Below are 19,465 nucleotides of genomic sequence, written 5' to 3' on the forward strand. Positions count from 1 at the left end.
TGTTCGTTCCTGGTAGAGCGCTTCTCTCTTTGTATGCAAATTATTATGACCCTGGGGAAGTCTCCCTATGGGTGATGGGGGAAACCAGACGTGGACTCCTTGCCCAGTGTGCTTAGAGGAATGTGGCTGCACCTCACTGACGAGGCCCATAGGAGGCCGAAACGATCGTCTGGGGTTGTCATGTTCCTTGTTCAGAGGAGAATTGCCTGGTATTTCGGGGCTGGACTGACCTTACTTGGCGGGATCAGACTGATATACTTCAGGAAAGTTTTCTTTTGTGAAAAGCACACTGGTCTAAAAGAGGCTGCTTCCGGGTGGTAAATCGCCATAGAACAAGCCACTGAGCTGTTGTTCGTTCCTGGTAGAGCGCTTCTCTCTTTGTATGCAAATTATTATGACCCTGGGGAAGTCTCCCTATGGGTGATGGGGGAAACCAGACGTGGACTCCTTGCCCAGTGTGCTTAGAGGAATGTGGCTGCACCTCACTGACGAGGCCCATAGAAGGCCGAAACGATCGTCTGGGGTTGTCATGTTCCTTGTTCAGAGGAGAATTGCCTGGTATTTCGGGGCTGGACTGACCTTACTTGGCGGGATCAGACTGATATACTTCAGGAAAGTTTTCTTCTGTGAAAAGCACACTGGTCTAAAAGAGGCTGCCTCCGGGTGGTAAATCGCAATAGAACAAGCCACTGAGCTGTTGTTCGTTCCTGGTAGAGCGCTAATCTCTTTGTATGCTATATATCACTTTATCAATACAAGAAAATTTGATTTTTTTTTCAAATTTAATTTGTACACTCTATTTGAATCCTGAAAGTAAAACATTTAGATGTATGCCCCTTTAAAGTGAAGGTCAATTTTGATGAATTAGTGCCTGGTTTTTAATAATCCTATTAAAAACAAGGGCACTTTAATTCATCAAAAATGACATTTCATTTCTTTTCTTCAAAAACTTACCTTTTAATCCTGGCAGCCACTCCAGCGATTCGGAAATGACGAACCCGGCTTCCTCCAATCATGGCTTCCCCCCCAGGAGGAATCTTGGCCTGATGCAACACCGTGATTGGAGGAAGCCGGATTCGTCATTTTGGACCTGCAAAGACGGCTTGCGACAGGCGGAGGAAGTGCTGGAGCGGCTGCCAGGATTAAAAGGTAAGTTTTTGAAGAAAAGAAGTGAAATGTCAATTTTGATGAATTAAAGTGCCCTTGTTTTTAATAGGATTATTAAAAAACGGCACTAATTCATCAAAATTGATCTTCACTTTAATGAGGAAGTAGTGAACGTAAATTGAACTCGCAAAGAAGTTAAACACATTGGTAAATTCCAGAGCAGGACACCTTACTCTATTTTTGGTGTTTAGAACCAACCCTACAGGAGAGGACATTTTAGCTTGGTTGTACCGATGTAGTGTGCGTGGGGAGTAGAAATCAGGGTTAGTTTTGTTCTCACCAGGATGTGAAGCATTGTCGTGTGCTGATCACCCAGTTATCCTTTACCAGTGATCCCCCGCAGAAATGCTTCCCTTCTCTGTAAAGACAGAATCAGAGAAAACGTATAACTGTTTCATGACCTAAATATGTATAGCTTAGATAGGGTGAACATATTGCCGCTTTAAAAAGGGACATATATGAAAAATACATATGTCAGGGTTTTTATATAAAACATTTCTTTAAACAGCCCTGAAAAAAAGCCCTTTTATATGCATTTTTCATATGTGTCCCTTTTTAAAGCGGCAATACCAACACTGTAAGCTTAGAGGAAAGGAGAGAGAGATGAGATGAGATGAGAGAAACCTTCAGATATATTAAAGGAACACTATACCTTATTTACCTTTATTTTATATAGCTACTTTTCTTCCAGAAATTACCACCCATTCTGTAAATATGAATACTACAGTATTTTCTATAGAAAAAGCTATGTAAATGAGGCAGCAGCTATAATCATCCTCACAATGCAGGTGGGATATATATTAATATAAAATACAAAGCACAACGTGTAAATGCAGCAGAACTGTGATGTCATGCAGTGTTATACTGCACTGGGCTTGTCTTTCCTTTGCATACAGAAATGCAGGGAACGCCCCTTAGATAAGTAAAGCAAAATCCTTTAAAGAATTTCACTAGGGATCTCGCAGTGATGGAGGATCATTTTAGATCTCATCAGGCTCTTAGAGAGAACAAAATCAACATTTATCTCTCTTACCCCCCCCTACTGGGACTGTATTTTTTCTCCTAGTTATGTTTACATAGCTTTTCTATAACCAGTACTAAAGTATTTACATTTTCAGTATAGGTGGAGATATGACAGGCAAACACAGCTATTTCAAATGACAAAACAAAGCTAAACAAGTGATCTGTAATCCATTTAATACACTCCAGCAGGTAAAATATATCACATGAAACACATTAAAAGGGAGAACATTTTACAGTACAGTGTCCCTTTAATTTTGACTTTACTGTCTCTTTTATAAAGCTAAGAATGAAAGTTTTTTTTTTTTTTACAAACATAGCAAGGAGTCATGACCCAATGTTGAAGGGTAATAGGTTCAGAAGCAATTTGATACAGATACAATGGTTGATTCATGGAACAGACTTCCAATAGAGGTGGTAAAGAAACAAAAACTGTAAAATTAATTTAAAAACAATGCCTGGGAAAAGCATTTGACTATACTAAGAATTGGTTTAACTTGGATTTATTGTTTCTTTATTACCATATAGATTTTTCTGTCTTTTTAAATAATTCTGATTAACCCATATCTTACTAGCGAGAAGGAAGCAAGATGGCGACAAAGCGACTTTCTGCTTCCTTTGGCAGATGTTAGGTAAATATACTTTTATGTAAATGTAGCACTTCACTCCCTTACCTGTTGCGTAGGCTCACAGTCCATGGAGAGTTGCCTGGCTGAGCTGCTACACCCCCCACTATACGGCCAAGTTTGCTGAGACGGTCATTCCTTTTGCCACAGGAATCAAATTCAATTTTTTCTGCAGGCAAATAAGAGATTAAGTGGAAACAAAAATGGGCTGAGTGTCCCAGTAGAGAGCAGGAGGTTTAATCAGGGAGAAGTTAGCAGAAATTATTTATGTATAAAGGGCAGGGCTGGTGGTGGCATTTCAAAGTCTTGAAGAGGTTAGGTTTGCTGTAACAGAGGTAGAGATTCACTAACACCCCCTCCAGTTTTACTAATTCTTAGGTTATTCGACAAAGGTCATTCATTAACTTAACTTCTCCATCCTTTCTTGAATGTGCTGCAGAAATAAGGGAATGTGCTAGTGAATCCAACTAGATATCTGGATGCCAGTACTTTGTACAGTGAAGTGGGCATTCTGAAAAAGCATTAAAGAAATAGTATAGTCAAAATTAAAGGGACATTAAACCCCAAAAAATTATTTCATGATTCAGACAGAGAATACAATTCTAAACAACATTCTAATGTACTTCTATCATCTAATTTGCTTCATTCTTTAGATATCCTTAGTTAAAGAAATAGCAATGCACACAAGTGAGCCAATCACATGAGGCATCTATGTGCAGCCACCAATCAGAAGCTACTGAGCCTATCTAGATATGCTTTTCAGGAAAGCATATCAAGAGAATGAAGCAAATTTGATAATAAATGTAAATTAGAAAGTTGTTTAAAATGGTATTCTCTATCTGAATCATGAAAAAAAAAATGGGTTTATTGTCCCTTTAAACTATTATGATTCAGATAGATCATGCAATTTTAAGCATCTTTCTAATTTACTCCTATAATCAATTTTTCTTTGTTCTCTTGCTATCTTTATTTGAATGTAAGCATAGGAGCCAGCCCATTTTTGGTTCAGTACCTGGGTAGCGCTTGCAGACTGGTGGCTACATTTAGATAATAGGAGTAAATTAGAAAGTTGCTTAAAATTGCTGCTCTATCTGAATCATAAACGTTTAATTTTGAATAGACTATTCCTTTAATGTGACAGGGATGGAAATTGGGATTGGGAACTGCAAGAGAGGCTGGGCTAGGTAATGTTTTGTCAATGCAAATATGAGAAGAGTTAAAGACATCACTTTTTTGCAGGTAAAAAAAAAAAAAAGTCTATACATTTTTGTAGACAATGTATATACATCTTATTCGTTGTCTTGTCATACCAACTGGACAGATCTGACGCGTTTCCTGTGCCACCAGGCACACTTTCTCAGATTGGTAGGTAATGTTTTGGCTGGGCAGGAGGCATTGAGGCTGTAGGGTCATTCTGTGTTGTTGTAGAGCTGAATGGTTTTGGGGAGGCAAATAGCAGTAGTGGGTGGCCTCAAGAGGCAGCTCTGAGTAGTGTTAGGTTCCGTCAGTAGGGAGCAGTTTTGAATGGTTGACGACACTAATCATGATGTGGTACAGCCTATAAGTCTGTAGAATGCACACAATTGGGCAAAACCAAGAACTGGGTAGGTAGCACTGGGTATGAGACATACTCACATATGGTTGGGAGGTTTCAGGGAGACAGGGCCAAGTAGTGTTGAGACATGAAGAAATAAATTGGAAGGATTGAGCAGAAATGAGACTAAATGGCAGGGAGTCAGTGCTGAGAAGCTCAGGAGGTGGCATGGCAAGGGCTCAGTGCTGAGAGGCTCAGGAGGTGGCATGGCAAGGGCTCAGTGCTGAGAGGCTCAGGAGGTGGCATGGCAAGGGCTCAGTGCTGAGAGGCTCAGGAGGTGGCATGGCAAGGGCTCAGTGCTGAGAGGCTCAGGAGGTGGCATGGCAGGAAGTCAGTGCTAAGAAGCCCAGGAGGTGGCATAGCTGGGGGTCAGTGCTGAGAAGCCCAGGAGGTGGCATGGTTGGGGGTCAGTGCTGAGAAGCTCTTTAGGTTGTATAGCGTGAGGTCAGTGCTGAGAAGCTCAGGAGGGGGCATGGCTGGAGGTCAGTGCTAAGAAGCTCATGAGGGGGCATGGCCGGGGTCAGTGCGGAGAATCTCATGAGGGAGCATGGATGGGAGTAAGTGCTAAGAAGCTCAGGAGGGGGCATGGCTGTAGGTCAGTGCTAAGAAGTTCAGGAGGGGGCATGTCCGGGGTCAGTGTGGAGAAGCTCATGAGCTCGCATGGCCGGGGTCAGTGCTGAGAAGCTCAGGAGGGGGCATGGCCGGGGTCAGTGCGGAGAAGCTCAGGAGGGGGCATAGCTGGGAGTCAGTGCTAAGAAGCTCAGGAGGGGGCATGGCCGGGGTCAGTGCAGAGAAGCTCAGGAGGGGGCATGGCCGGGTCAGTGCTAAGAAGCTCAGGAGGGGGCATGGCCAGGGGTCAGTGCTGAGAAGTTCATGAGGGGGCATGGCTGTGGGTCAGTGCTAAGAAGCTCATGAGCTCGCATGGCCGGGGTCAGTGCTGAGAAGCTCAGGAGGAGGCATGGCCAGGGTCAGTGCTGAGAAGCTCAGGAGGGGGCATGGCCGGGGTCAGTGCTGAGAAGTTCAGGAGGGGGCATGGCCGGGGGCAGTGCCGAGAAGTTCAGGAGGGGGCATGGCTGGGTCAGTGCCAAGAAGCTCAGGAGGGGGCATGGCCAGGGTCAGTGCCGAGAAGCTCAGGAGGGGGCATGGCCGGGTCAGTGCTAAGAAGCTCAGGAAGGGGCATGGCCGAGTCAGTGCTAAGAAGCTCAGGAGGGGGCATGGCCAGGGTCAGTGCTGAGAAGCTCAGGAGGGGGCATGGCTGGGGTCAGTGCTGAGAAGCTCAGGAGGGGGCATGGCCGGGGTCAGTGCTGAGAAGCTCAGGAGGGGGCATGGCCAGGGTCAGTGCTGAGAAGCTCAGGAGGGGGCATGGCTGGAGGTCAGTGCTGAGAAGCTCAGGAGGGGGCATTGCCGGGGTCAGTGCTGAGAAGTTCAGGAGGGGGCATGGCTGGGAGACAGTGCTGAGAAGTTCAGGAGGGGGCATGGCCGGGTCAGTGCCAAGAAGCTCAGGAGGGGGCATGGCCAGGGTCAGTGCTGAGAAGCTCAGGAGGGGCATGGCCGGGTCAGTGGTAAGAAGCTCAGGAGGGGGCATGGCCGAGTCAGTGCTAAGAAGCTCAGGAGGAGGCATGGCCAGGGTCAGTGCTGAGAAGCTCAGGAGGGGGCATGGCCGGGGTCAGTGCTGAGAAGTTCAGGAGGGGGCATGGCCGGGGGCAGTGCCGAGAAGTTCAGGAGGGGGCATGGCCGGGTCAGTGCCAAGAAGCTCAGGAGGGGGCATGGCCAGGGTCAGTGCCGAGAAGCTCAGGAGGGGGCATGGCCGGGGTCAGTGCTAAGAAGCTCAGGAAGGGGCATGGCCGAGTCAGTGCTAAGAAGCTCAGGAGGGGGCATGGCCAGGGTCAGTGCTGAGAAGCTCAGGAGGGGGCATGGCTGGGGTCAGTGCTGAGAAGCTCAGGAGGGGGCATGGCCGGGGTCAGTGCTGAGAAACTCAGGAGGGGGCATGGCCGGGGTCAGTGCTGAGAAGCTCAGGAGGGGGCATGGCCAGGTCAGTGCTAAGAAGCTCAGGAGGGGGCATGGCCAGGGGTCAGTGCTGAGAAGTTCATGAGGGGGCATGGCTGTGGGTCAGTGCTAAGAAGCTCATGAGCTTGCATGGCCGGGGTCAGTGCTGAGAAGCTCAGGAGGGGGCATGGCCAGGGTCAGTGCTGAGAAGCTCAGGAGGGGGCATGGCTGGAGGTCAGTGCTGAGAAGCTCAGGAGGGGGCATGGCCGGGGGCAGTGCTGAGAAGTTCAGGAGGGGGCATGGCCGGGGGCAGTGCTGAGAAGTTCAGGAGGGGGCATGGCCGGGGGCAGTGCTGAGAAGTTCAGGAGGGGGCATGGCCGGGTCAGTGCCAAGAAGCTCAGGAGGGGGCATGGCCGGGGTCAGTGCTAAGAAGCTCAGGAGGGGGCATGGCCGGGGTCAGTGCTGAGAAGCTCAGGAGGGGGCATGGCCGGGGTCAGTGCTGAGAAGCTCAGGAGGGGGCATGGCCGGGGTCAGTGCTGAGAAGCTCAGGAGGGGGCATGGCCGGGGTCAGTGCTGAGAAGCTCAGGAGGGGGCATGGCTGGAGGTCAGTGTTGAGAAGCTCAGGAGGGGGCATGACCGGGGTGAGTGCCGAGAAGCTCAAGAGGGGGCATGGCCGGGGTCAGTGCTGAGAAGCTCAGGAGGGGCATGGCCGGGTCAGTGTTGAGAAGCTTAGGAGGGGGCATGGCTGGGAGTCAGTGCTGAGAAGTTCAAAGATAGTGTAACTGGCGTAGGGTTTACCTGCTTCTTCTAAGGTAAGAAGCTTCTCTCCATCTGCAGAAACAGAAATATTGTAAATTACAATGAAAAAACAGTATGTGGCCTAATTTACAGTTGTATGTATACAATAGTGACAGGCATGTGTCATGTTGTACATAACTAAATATACTGAGACTGATACTGGCATGCTTAAAGGGATAGTAAACACTAAATACACTTATAAGCACAGTATTGAAGTTATTCCTGGCCTTCCTCTAATCATGGGTGCCGCCATATTGAAAACTAGGATTCACTGCTCTTCAGTGCTTTCATGTTTGTAGATGTGCAGCACTTCTCCTTCAGATACCTGCAGTGAAACCTAAGTTCCAAAATGGCAGCACCCATAGTAAGGTGCATGAAATGTATTTTGTGTTTAGTGTCCCTTTAATGCTACATAATTAAGTGACATATTTCTGTGTGAGATAACAGGGGCACGTAGCTCTGTGTATGTGAGTCAAACTAACATATTTCTACAAATGTACATAAATAAAAGAAGCATTCTTCAGAGGGCTACTAACTAAAGTAAATGCCCAACAATCTTAAAGGGACATTGTACTAAAAAAAGATCTATTAGCCTATAAAAGAGTAGCATTTCAACATGTTAATAAAAATTAAATAATAAATAAAATAAAAATAATTAAAAAAAAAAATCTAAAGAAAAAAGCTATTTAATTTAAAACTGATATAGCAGTAACAGATACTGCAATGCTAATCTAACACACTGGGATAAAGCCAAAATTTGTCTACATTTTAGAATTAAAGGGATACTGAATGCAATTTTTTTCTTTCATGATTCAGATAGAGCAAGCAATTTTAAGCAACTTTCTAATTGACTCCTATTATGAATTTTAATTAATTCTCTTGGTATCTTTATTTGAAAAGGCAGGAATCTAATCTTAGGAGCCGGCCCATCTTTGGTTCAGCACCTGGGTAGCGCTTGCTGATAGGTGGCTAAATGCAGACACCAATCAGCAAGCACTATCCAGGGTGCTGAACAAAAAAACAGCCAGTTTGTAAGCTTAGATTCCTGCTTTTTGAAATAAAGATAGCAATAGAACGAAGAAAATTTGATAATAGGAGTAAATTAGAAAGTTGCATAAAAATGAAGGTCCATTTTGATGAATTAGTGCCCGGTTTTTGATAAACCTATTAAAAACAAGGGCACTTTAATTCATCAAAATTGACATTTCACAGTTTTCTTTAAAAACTTACCTTTCAATCCTGGCAGCAGCTCCAGCGATTCCCCCGGCCGTCTGAAGCCTCTGCAGATGTCACAAATGACGAATCAGGCTTCCTCCAATCACAGCTTCCCCCCGGGGGAATCTTTGCCTGATGCAACACTGTGATTGGAGGAAGCCAGATTTGTCATTTTGGACCCGCGAAGACGGCTTGCGACAGGCGGAGGAAGTGCTGGAGCGGCTGCCAGGATTAAAAGGTACGTTTTTGAACAAAACAGTGAAATGTCAATTTTGATGAATTAAAGTGCCCTTGTTTTTAATAGGTTTATTAAAAACTGGGCACTAATTCATCAAAATGGACCTTCACTTTTAAAGAAATATGAATAAGGCTGTCCTAATGGTAAGTTAACCTCAAGCTTTTTGCAAACAATATTAGGCACACTGAGAATATATATATATATATATATATATATATATATATATCAGATAGTGACAGAGCGAATGTCCCAGTGTCCCAGTGTGAGTACAGCGCAGCAGTTTTTCCCTCACCGCAAGGTTTGATAGCGCAGTAATCAAACTGCGTATTTTGATCCATTGTAAAACACCAGGGTCCATGACTGTCTCGGTCAGGGTTGCGGCAGTAATTGTTTTCCAGCGGTACAAGTGAGGACTGCTCCAGCGATACCCTGAATGGAGGAACGAGAAATTTACAGCTTAGAGTGTAAACAAACCTACACAACATGGTTCAAATTGACTTGTTCCAGATAAAAAAAACAACAACAAAACATACAATCGATCAATACCTTAATTTCCGATCCTCTAATAAGTAAAGTCAAAATTAAACTTAAATGGACTGGATAGAGCATGTAATTTTAAACAACTTTCCAATTTATTTTTTATCAATTTTGATTAGTTCTCTTGGAATCTATTAATGAGTAATCCTATGTGAGCTTAGGAGCGTGTACGTGTCTTTAGCCATCTGGCAGCAGGGTTTGCAACAATGTTTATAGCAATGTTATATGTAGTTGCAAACACTGCTGTCTAGAAAGCTACAGACACTTTTTTGGCAGCAGTGTTTGCAACTATGTATGTAACCGCTATAAATATTGTTGCAAACACTGCTACCAGCTGGCTTAAGACACGTGCACGCTCCTGAGCTCACATAAGACCACTCTTTAAAGTGATGGTAATTTTCCAATTAGCCAATAGGATTGAGCTCTCATTCTATTGGCTTTGTCCCTTCAAATAACGACTTAAGTCTGGATATAGAAGACGTACTGTAGTTGGTCCATTCGTTCGTCCCAGTTCCGGCACGTAATTCCTTTTCGTGTTTTGCTCACTTTCCCATTATACAATTCCCCATTGCCATAGTAACAATCTACAAAAAGAACAAAACACTTTAGTGCGCTCCCACTATAAATGTTAAAGGCAAATTAAACCCCAAAATGTTGTTCAAATAAAAATGCACCGTTTAAAGGGACAGTAAAGTCAAATCTGAATTGTGATGTTTTAGATAGAGTAATGATAAACAAGTTTCCAATTTACCTCTGTTCTGTAAAGCTAAGGCGGCTCACTACTGGGAGCTAGCTGAACACATCAGGTGAGCCAATGACAAGAGGGATATTTGTGCAGCCATCAATCGCCAGCTAGCTCTCAGCACTGCATTGCTGCTCCCGAGCCTACCTAGGTATGCTTTTCAACAAAGGATACCAAGAGGACAAAGCAAATTTGATGATAGTTTTACATTGAAATGATAATATTTTAATTGTGACTGCTGTTCCTTTAAAAATATATCTATAAATATTTGTTTTTCTGGGAAAAAAAGGTAAAGTTAGAGCTCCTTTTTTCACTGACATGAGCAGGAAGAGCATAACTGGTCTGTGGGATAAAATCTCATTGGCTGTTATCAAGATGGAGATCCAGAAAGATCTCCTGGCTAGATAAAATACATAGTATAAAAATGAACGTGTTGCCGAGAATACTGTACATAATGCAGGCATTACCCATACCTATCACTCCTCTATACATCCCACAGTTGCAACGTCAAATATTGAATTTTATATGGGACAAAAAACAGGCCAGAATCAATAAAAAAATAATGACCCTTCCCACACATTTGGAAGGACTAGGGGTTCCAGACCTACAAAAATATAGGGTGGCAATATTTTTACAGAGAATAGTAGATTGGTTCCATAACAAGGAAAGCAAAGCGTGGGTAGAATTAGAACATACTATCTTTAAATCAGATCACCTTGGAGCGCAGTGTTGGACTGTCATAGGCAAAAAGTCATTACATACTTCTTTTAATGAGTTAATAACTAATACTGTTTGGAACAGAGCTAGGGTTGAATTCACATTTCTCTCATCCCAATACTCCCCACTCACTCCTCTTATTGACAATCCAGAATTCACACTTGGTCTGGGTTATATTAAAAAAGCCTTAGAAGACACAAATAGAACATTAGACGTATTCCAATTGGCCACCAAAACAACCAAATATACACAACAGGACCTCTCAAATAAGGGATTAACATTCTTAAGGACCATCAGTGTCACTCATACATCACTAACACAAAGACGAACTCAATCTTCTAAGACTCTTAAACTATGAGAAATTGTGTATACACACCGGGAAGATAACACATAGGCCTCTTTTTATCAAGGTCTGGCGGACCTGATCCAACACTGCGGATCAGGTCCGCCAGACCTCGCTGAATACGGCGAGCAATACGCTCGCCGTATTCAGCATTGCACCAGCAGCTCACAAGAGCTGCTGGTGCAACACCGCCCCCTGCAGACTCGCGGCCAATGGGCCGCCAGCAGGGGGGTGTCAATCAACCCGATCGGGTTGATTTCCGGCGATGTCTGTCTGCCTGCACATAGCAGACGGACAGGTTATGGAGCGGCGGTCTTTATGACCGCTGCTTCATAACTTGTGTTTCTGGCGAGTCTGAAGACTCGCCAGAAACACGGCCCTTCAAGCTCCGAACGGAGCTTGATAAATATGGGCCAAATTCTCTCCATTATATATGGTATATTGCAGCAAACAAACCCGGGTTATATTCCACAATTTTTAACCACCTGGAGTAACGAATTAGAGAAAGATATAACACACTCAGAATCCCTTACATTTTTTAGTAATATAAAAAACTCCTCAGTATCATGTAGAATTTTAGAAATGAATTTTAAAATACTGCATCGTTGGTATTTAACACCAAGCAGGCTCAAAAAGATATATCCACAAAGGCAGAAGGTGTGCTGGAGATTTGAGAATGGTGTGGGAAACATGGCACACGTCTGGTGGACATGCCACAAGTTAACTCCTTTCTGGAAAGCAATAGCTACAGAAACCACCCGAATACTGAATAAAAACATTCAATTACATCCAACTTCAAAAATTGCTAAACTCCTTTATATGGTCCTATAAAAGACCCCGTATAGCTACAAACACCTTATACTGTCCCAAAGACCTAGGAGGCATAGGAGTACCCAATTTGCAGTACTATAGATTGTCTGCTTTTTTAACTAGAATAGTTGATTGGTGCAAACACAGCAGTACGAAAGAGTGGGTTATGCTTGAGCGCACTCTTTCTAACGACTCCCATCTGGGAGGCCACTGCTGGCTTCCTGCCAATATCAGACGTCTGCCCCTCAATGCTCCCATATCTGTGAAGGAAACATTCAAACAGTGGGATAAACACATCAAAAGATCTCCCCACTTTTCTAGCACATACTCTCCGTTAACACCACTAGTAGGAAATACCCTGTTCCCACTTCACTCTCTTTTACATATAACAGACAATCCCACCATGATAGAAATGGTCCCGATAAACACTACATCATAATGGCAAACCGAAACCACACAATGAAATTGTTACCTTACTCGGACCCCGATTCGATAGTTGGTTTACGAACTTGCAATTAACGCATTATCTGCAGACGCATCCCTATAAAAAATCTTTAACCCGCCCTTTGAAAACATGTGTATACACACTTTCCCCAATAAAAGTATACTATCGCTTATACATCAACAGATCCTTTCATCCTACGCTTCTACTCTACCATCTTACATAGCCAGGATACAACACTTAATTCCACTGGATGATATGCCAACATTAATCCATGCATTTGTATCCTCTAGGCTAGATTACTGCAACGCACTTTTTACTTGGGCCTCCCAAAAAAAGAACTCCATCGCCTTCAGACAGTACAAAACGCAGCAGCCAGACTATTGACCAATCAAACTCGCTCCTGCCACATAACACCTGTTCTCCACTCCCTGCATTGGTTTCCAATTAAATGGCGAACATATTTTAAAATTGGCCTGCTGACCTTCAAAGCTTTAAACAACCAAGGCCCATAGTACCTGAAAGAGCTCCTGACACCCTACATCCCATCACATTCACTTAGGTCTGCCAACACATCCCTCCTCTCAGTGCCAAGAATAAGGAAAAACTCAGGCTCCAGAATATTCGGCCACGCTGCCCCTACTTTCTGGAACTCTTTACCGTGCGCACCGTCCTTACAGACTTTTAAAAAAAGCTAAAGACCCACCTCTTCCATCAGGCATTCAGTCCACTTATCTGACCTTCAGAAACTCCTAACTTTTATGTCTTATGTTGGTATATTTGTAAAGTGCTTTGAGTCTCACAGGAAGAAAAGCGCTATATAAATTGCAAATGATTATTATTATTATTACTATTACGTTAAAAAGTGGGAAACTGAAATAGGTGACTCCTGCACCAACAAAGAATGGCTGCATATCTTTGCCAGCATGAGCAAGTCCTCATTTTCTATCTCAATGCTAGAGATTAACCTGAAGCTTCTAAGCAGATGATACTACACACCACACCGCTTACACCAGTTATTGTCTGGCACACCTGCCGAGTGCTGGAGAGGCTGTTCAGATTTAGGTACCCCCACTCATATATGGTGGTCCTGCCCCATAGCTGAAAATTTCTGGAAACTAATCACCATTGAAATCACACGTGTTCTAGATATCCCTCTCCCCTTCACAATATGGACCTTCCTCTTTAACTCTCTCCCAAAAATCAAATGCAAACTTAGATCCACACTACTAACAATTATGATCAATACTGCCAAGAGACTAATTCCCTTAAATTGGAAGAAAACAGAACTCCCAAATATCTCTGTTTGGAGCAACCTGGTATCTCACACACTTAATTTAGAAAAATACCACTATACTCATACAAAACACACAGAGGACTATTATTCAATATGCTTCATATGGGAAGAGTACCTACAAGCCCGATTACCCACTAACTGAACCTTTGTTTCAGTAATTTAGAGCACCCATTTACCTATATCACGATATTTCCCTGTCGTAACACCCCACGGAATAGATTGTCTTGCATTAGTATACACCTATTGTTCACCCCTATATACACTCTGGTACACATATGTGTATAAAAAGAAATCAACTGTACTTATTTGAAGCAAACCTGTGACTGATGCACGTTTAGTTAATTTTCTGCAAGATGCTACATGTAGTTATACTAAAACTCACTTGTTTTTTGTTTATAGTGGATTGTAAACCAGTTACTGATGTTGACCTAATTTAAAGAGAGCTGCCAGAAATAGATAGGCATTTTGCACTGAGTGGGACCCTGTCTCGCTTGTACAAGACAGAGTCTTTGCAACTCTCCACTAGTTGCCAATGTGATATAAAAATGTTATCTTTGTTAAATCTCAGGCGCTCATTTCTGTATATGCAAATTGTATATTGACCAGCTAACTGTTCACTAAATGTTTCAATAAAGCTCTTTTGGAAAAAAAACGGAAAAAAAACAAAACATTCCATTACAACCAAATATATGGCTATTCCATGGGTTCCCACATTCTATTCCAAATGAACATAAGAAATTACTTAATGTCCTATGTAACGCTGCAAAGTACGTGATAGTTAGAAATTGGAAATCTGTAGATATACCCACAGTGACCAATTAGATAGATTTAAGTAATAATATGCTAAGTTTGGAGGAATATCATTTCATTAAAACCAGACGCTGTGAAATATATCATAATAGAATGTTTTATTGGGAGTCTTATATTGCTTCAAAATTTCAGAAACGTTAAATACACGTTAAATGTACGATAGACCTAAATTAGATCCTAATTTAATAAGACAATACTACAAACGGAGTATCATGAAATTGACATGTAAAGTCACATATGTTTCATTGTTTAACCGGAATCAGAACTGTCATGTATAACAGATTTGTTCTAAACCAACCATTGATACCTACATTTCATTTTGTTTGTTTAGTTTTTGTTAGTTGTTTATTATTAGAATTTAAAAAAAAATGTAATGTCCAAAAACCAAATTGTATGAATATGCTTATGTGGTATTATACATACTTATGTACTATTGAATTGTATTACTTAATCCGATGTTATGCATTAATTTGGACAATAAAAAACAAATAATAATAAAAACAAATCTCATTGGCTAACCAGGAAAACCCCTTCAGTTCAATTGGTGGACTGTGACATACCCTACAAGCATACAAACAAACGTTTTCTGCAGAGGAACATCCATATAAAAAAAAATGGAAAAACAAATGTAATACATTTTACAAGATCCTCTATTACATGCAACAAATTAAAAAAAATATTAGAAAGTCCCTTTAAATAAAATTAAAAAATAAAAATAGAGTTGGATATCTCCAGAACATTTCACAATGACCTAGATGCCCTCACCTGTCTGCTCCACATCATCGGGGCAGCGCTTTATCTGGAAGCAGTACGCCACCCTCATGCCAGGCTGTGTAGTGAAACACCAGGGGGCTTCAGAACCATCAGGGTTACGGCAGTAGTTTTCATCCAGGCCCCTGCAATTACAGATAATAACTGGCTATACTCATCTAGCAAAGACAGTAGCGACAGACAGACTTCTTTAAAAGGGAAAGGAAGGTCAAATTTGAAATTTGCATAGGTGCATGTAAATTGTGAATATTAGTAATGTACTATATACTTCCACTAGCAAAAATGCTTCTAGTAAAAGTCATTACTGCTTTTTCCCCCCAGTCGCATATCCAAATATGCTGAGAATGCCTTGTGCAGCACCAGCATTCAAACACTATACCTTGTCAGGGAGTCAGCAGTGGCTTTCATGACACAAAATTAAATATTTAATGTCGGCGGAGTTGGGGGGGGCGGAGTTATGGGCGGAGATATGGGTGGAGTGAAAGGGGGCCCCATTTTGGAATCCTGCCTTGGGCCCCGCAATGGCTAGGGCCGGCCCTGTTTACTGATACAATACACACCACCTCAAATCTGTAGCATACGTGCGTATGCTGCCGAAACAGTAATAACTTTTACAAGAAGCATTTGTTTCCTAATGGAAGTACATTGTAAAAATGTTTCTATTTAAAATTGATTCATGATTCAGATATATAATATTAAACAAATTTCCAATTTACTTCTAGTATCAAATTTTCTTCATTTTATTTCTTTCTATCCTTTGTTGAAAAGCAGCAGCAAGGTAAGCTGAGAAGTGTGCACGTGTCTGCAGTACTATAAGGCAGCAGTTTTGCAACAATGTTATAAATTAGCAAGAGCCCTAGATGGCAGCGCTATTTCCTGTCATAGTGCTCCTGATATGTGCACATTACTTTTCTAGGTATCTCTTCAATAAAGAACAACAAGGGAACAAAGCAAATTTGATAATAAAAGTAAATTGGAAAGTTTTTTTAAATTGTATTCTCTATGTGAATTGTGAAAGAAAAAAAAAATAGGTTTCAAGTCCCTTTAAAAGGGACAGTCTACACCAGAATATTTATTGTTTTAAAAGATAGATAATCCCTTTATTAGCCATTCCTCAGGGCCTCTGACGAAGTAAGGAGAACCCTCACGAAACGCGTAAGGCCACACCCACCACACACGCTACCGCAGACAGCTGATGCAAGCTGCCGGCTTCAATGCTCGCATACAGCTGAACCAAAATAGTGTGAATGTTTGTACTTTGACTGCTACACAGGACGCTAAACCCTTATACATCTGAAAGCCTTTGACGGTGATAAGAAGCCCACTGTGTTAACAAGGGAAACCCCTGGACGCCTGAAACAAATCCTTTCTATGGTTGACATCAACTAAGGGACATCATTTTTTGAGACCTGGATGGTTCTCCAGTGCCTGTATCATACCTCATTTGCGTTGAGGTTATCTTTGTGAGTTTTAAATTGTTAAAGCTGTGAATAAATTGTGTGTTTGTACTTACATATTGCACCTTTTTTCTTTTTATATATATATATATATATATATATATATATATATATAGATATATATATATATATATATATATATATATATATATATATATATATATATAAAATATGCAAATTCCAGTTCAGCCCTCCTGTTCGGCATCAGCCTGGGTGCAAGGATATAGATGAATAGGCAAACAGAAGATGCACTCTTTTTTTGAGAGTGAAAAAGACCTGTGAGTGCATCTTCTGTTTGCCTATATATATGGAAATTTATGCTTACCTGATAAATTGATTTCTTCTACGATACGATGAGTCCACGGATTCATCCTTACTTGTGGGATATTATCCTCCTGCTAACAGGAAGTGGCAAAGAGCACCACAGCAGAGCTGTATATATAGCTCCTCCCTTCTCTCCACCCCAGTCATTCGACCGAAGGTATAGGAAGAGAAAGAAAAAGCTAAAAGGTGCAGAGGTGACTGAAGTTTTGAAAATAAAATAAATTCTGTCTTTAAAAGACAGGGCGGGCCGTGGACTCGTCGTATCGTAGAAGAAATCAATTTATCAGGTAAGCATAAATTTCCTTTTCTTCTACAAGATACGACGAGTCCACAGATTCATCCTTACTTGTGGGATACAATACCAAAGCAACAGGACACGGATGAACGGGAGGGACAAGACAGATACCTAAACGGAAGGCACCACTGCTTGAAGAACCTTTCTCCTAAAAATAGCCTCCGAAGAAGCAAAAGTATCAAATTTGTAAAATTTGGAAAAAGTATGAAGGGAGGACCAAGTCGCAGCCTTACAAATCTGTTCAACAGAAGCATCGTTTGCCAGGCGGCTGATGCTTTTCAGCCAAAAGAAAGAGAGGTAGCCATAGCTTTTTGACCCCTACGCTTTCCAGAATAAACAATGAATAGAGAAGATGTTTGACGGAAATCTTTGGTCACTTGTAAGTAAAACTTCAAGGCACGAACCACGTCCAAGTTATGTAACAAACATTCCTTCTTAGACGAAGGATTAGGACACAAGGAAGAAACAACAATTTCCTGATTAATATTCTTATTTGAAACAACCTTAGGAAGGAATCCAGGTTTAGTACGCAAAACCACCTTATCAGAATGGAATATAAGATAAGGCGAATCACATTCTAACACAGAAAGCTCAGAAACTCTTCAAGCAGAAGAGATAGCAACTAAGAAAACAACTTTCCAAGATAAAAGATTAATATCTATGGAATGCATGGGTTCAAACGGAACCCCTTGAAGAACATTGAGAACTAAATTCAAACTCCATGGCGGAGCAATAGGTTTAAACACAGGATCGATTCTGATTAAAGCCTGACAAAAAGACTGAACGTCTGGGACATTCGCCAGACACTTGTATAGTAAAATTGACAAAGCAGAAATTTGTCCCTTTAATGAACTAGCTGATAATCCCTTCTCCAATCCTTCTTGGAGAAAGGACAAAATCCTAGGAATCCGAACCCTACTCCATGAGTAGCCCTTGGATTCGCACCAATAAATATATTTACGCCATATCTTATGGTAAATCTTTCTAGTGACCGACTTCCGAGCCTGAATCAAAGTATCAATCAACTTAGAGAATCCCCGCTTAGATAAAATCAAGCATTCAATCTCCAGGCAGTCACCTGCAGAGAATTTAGATTTGGATGTTGGAACGGACCTTGAATGAGAAGGTCCCATCTCAATGGAAGTTTCCACAGTTGCAGAGAGGACATGTCCACTAGATCCGCATACCAAGTCCAGCGTGTCCATGCAGGCGCTATTAGAATTACCGAAGCTCTCTCCTGTTTGATTCTTGCAATCACACGAGGCAGGAGAGGAAATGGTGGAAACACATAAGCCAGGTTGAACGACCAAGGTACTGCTAGAGCATCTATCAGTACTGCTTGGGGATCCCTTGACCTGGGCCCGTAACGAGGAAGTTTGGCATTCTGACGAGATGCCATCAGATACAATTTCGGTGTGCCCCATTGATAAATCAATGATGCAAACACCTCCGGATGGAGTTTCCGTTCCCCCGGATGAAAAGTCTGACGACTCAGAAAATCCGCTTCCCAGTTCTCTACTCCTGGGATATAGATTGCTGATAGATGGCAAGAGTGAGCCTCCGCCCATCAGATTATCTTTGAAACCTCTATTATCGCTAGAGAACTTCTTTACAGTGTAAGGCCCTTTCAGTACAAGAAGGACACAATGTAAGAGGGGGTTCCACAATGGCTTCTAAACACATAGAGCATTGACTTTTCTCAATATCAGACATGTTGAACAGGCTAGTAATAACTACAAAAGTCGTTAAACACTTTATTTATTGAGTAAAACAAAATTTTTGAAAAATGAGTACTGCGCCTTTAAGAATAAAAAAGCGCACAATTTTTCCAAATCTGCTTAAAAATTATAACAAACGTTCAATTTTAAGGTATTCCTATCCTAAATTGCAGTCGGATATTGCACCACAAGCAAGGGCAAATTAAACCTCCTAAATGATTAATTTAACACCAAACCGTGAATGAAAAAACTTAAGCAAACCCCTACACCTCGCCACAGCTCTGCTGTGGTGCCTACCTGCCCCCAGGGATCTGACAAACTGATCAATATCACTCCGGTAGACAATCACTCAGTTTGGACCCAACCGAAGCTGAAGTTTGCTGTCCTTCTTGACAAACTAACTGCGCATCTGAGGCGTGAAAATTAGGCCCCGCCCATCATGTACGATGTACTCTTAGCCTAAACAACCGCATGTAAAGCGGTGTAAAACTAGCCATGTGGATAAGCATTCATAAAATGTATGATAAACGCCATGTGAACCCCCAGCACAATGTACAA

General features: G+C 42.2%; 1 protein-coding gene across 5 annotated transcripts in view; it reads right to left on the bottom strand.

Annotated features, from left to right (window-relative positions):
• Nucleotides 1-19,465, bottom strand: part of MST1 (macrophage stimulating 1) — a 193,495-nt gene that overhangs the window by 24,848 nt on the left and 149,182 nt on the right. For all 5 annotated transcript variants that reach the window (XM_053721135.1, XM_053721132.1, XM_053721130.1 and 2 more), the window contains exons 10-15: nucleotides 15,108-15,238; nucleotides 9,666-9,765; nucleotides 8,937-9,073; nucleotides 7,192-7,224; nucleotides 2,862-2,982; nucleotides 1,448-1,525 (exon numbers count right to left, since the gene is read on the bottom strand). In XM_053721135.1, the coding sequence (XP_053577110.1) occupies nucleotides 1,448-1,525; nucleotides 2,862-2,982; nucleotides 7,192-7,224; nucleotides 8,937-9,073; nucleotides 9,666-9,765; nucleotides 15,108-15,238 (600 nt within the window). The remainder of the gene's footprint in view (nucleotides 1-1,447; nucleotides 1,526-2,861; nucleotides 2,983-7,191; nucleotides 7,225-8,936; nucleotides 9,074-9,665; nucleotides 9,766-15,107; nucleotides 15,239-19,465) is intronic.

This window comes from Bombina bombina, chromosome 7, assembly GCF_027579735.1.
Source record: "Bombina bombina isolate aBomBom1 chromosome 7, aBomBom1.pri, whole genome shotgun sequence".
Lineage (NCBI taxonomy): Eukaryota > Metazoa > Chordata > Amphibia > Anura > Bombinatoridae > Bombina > Bombina bombina.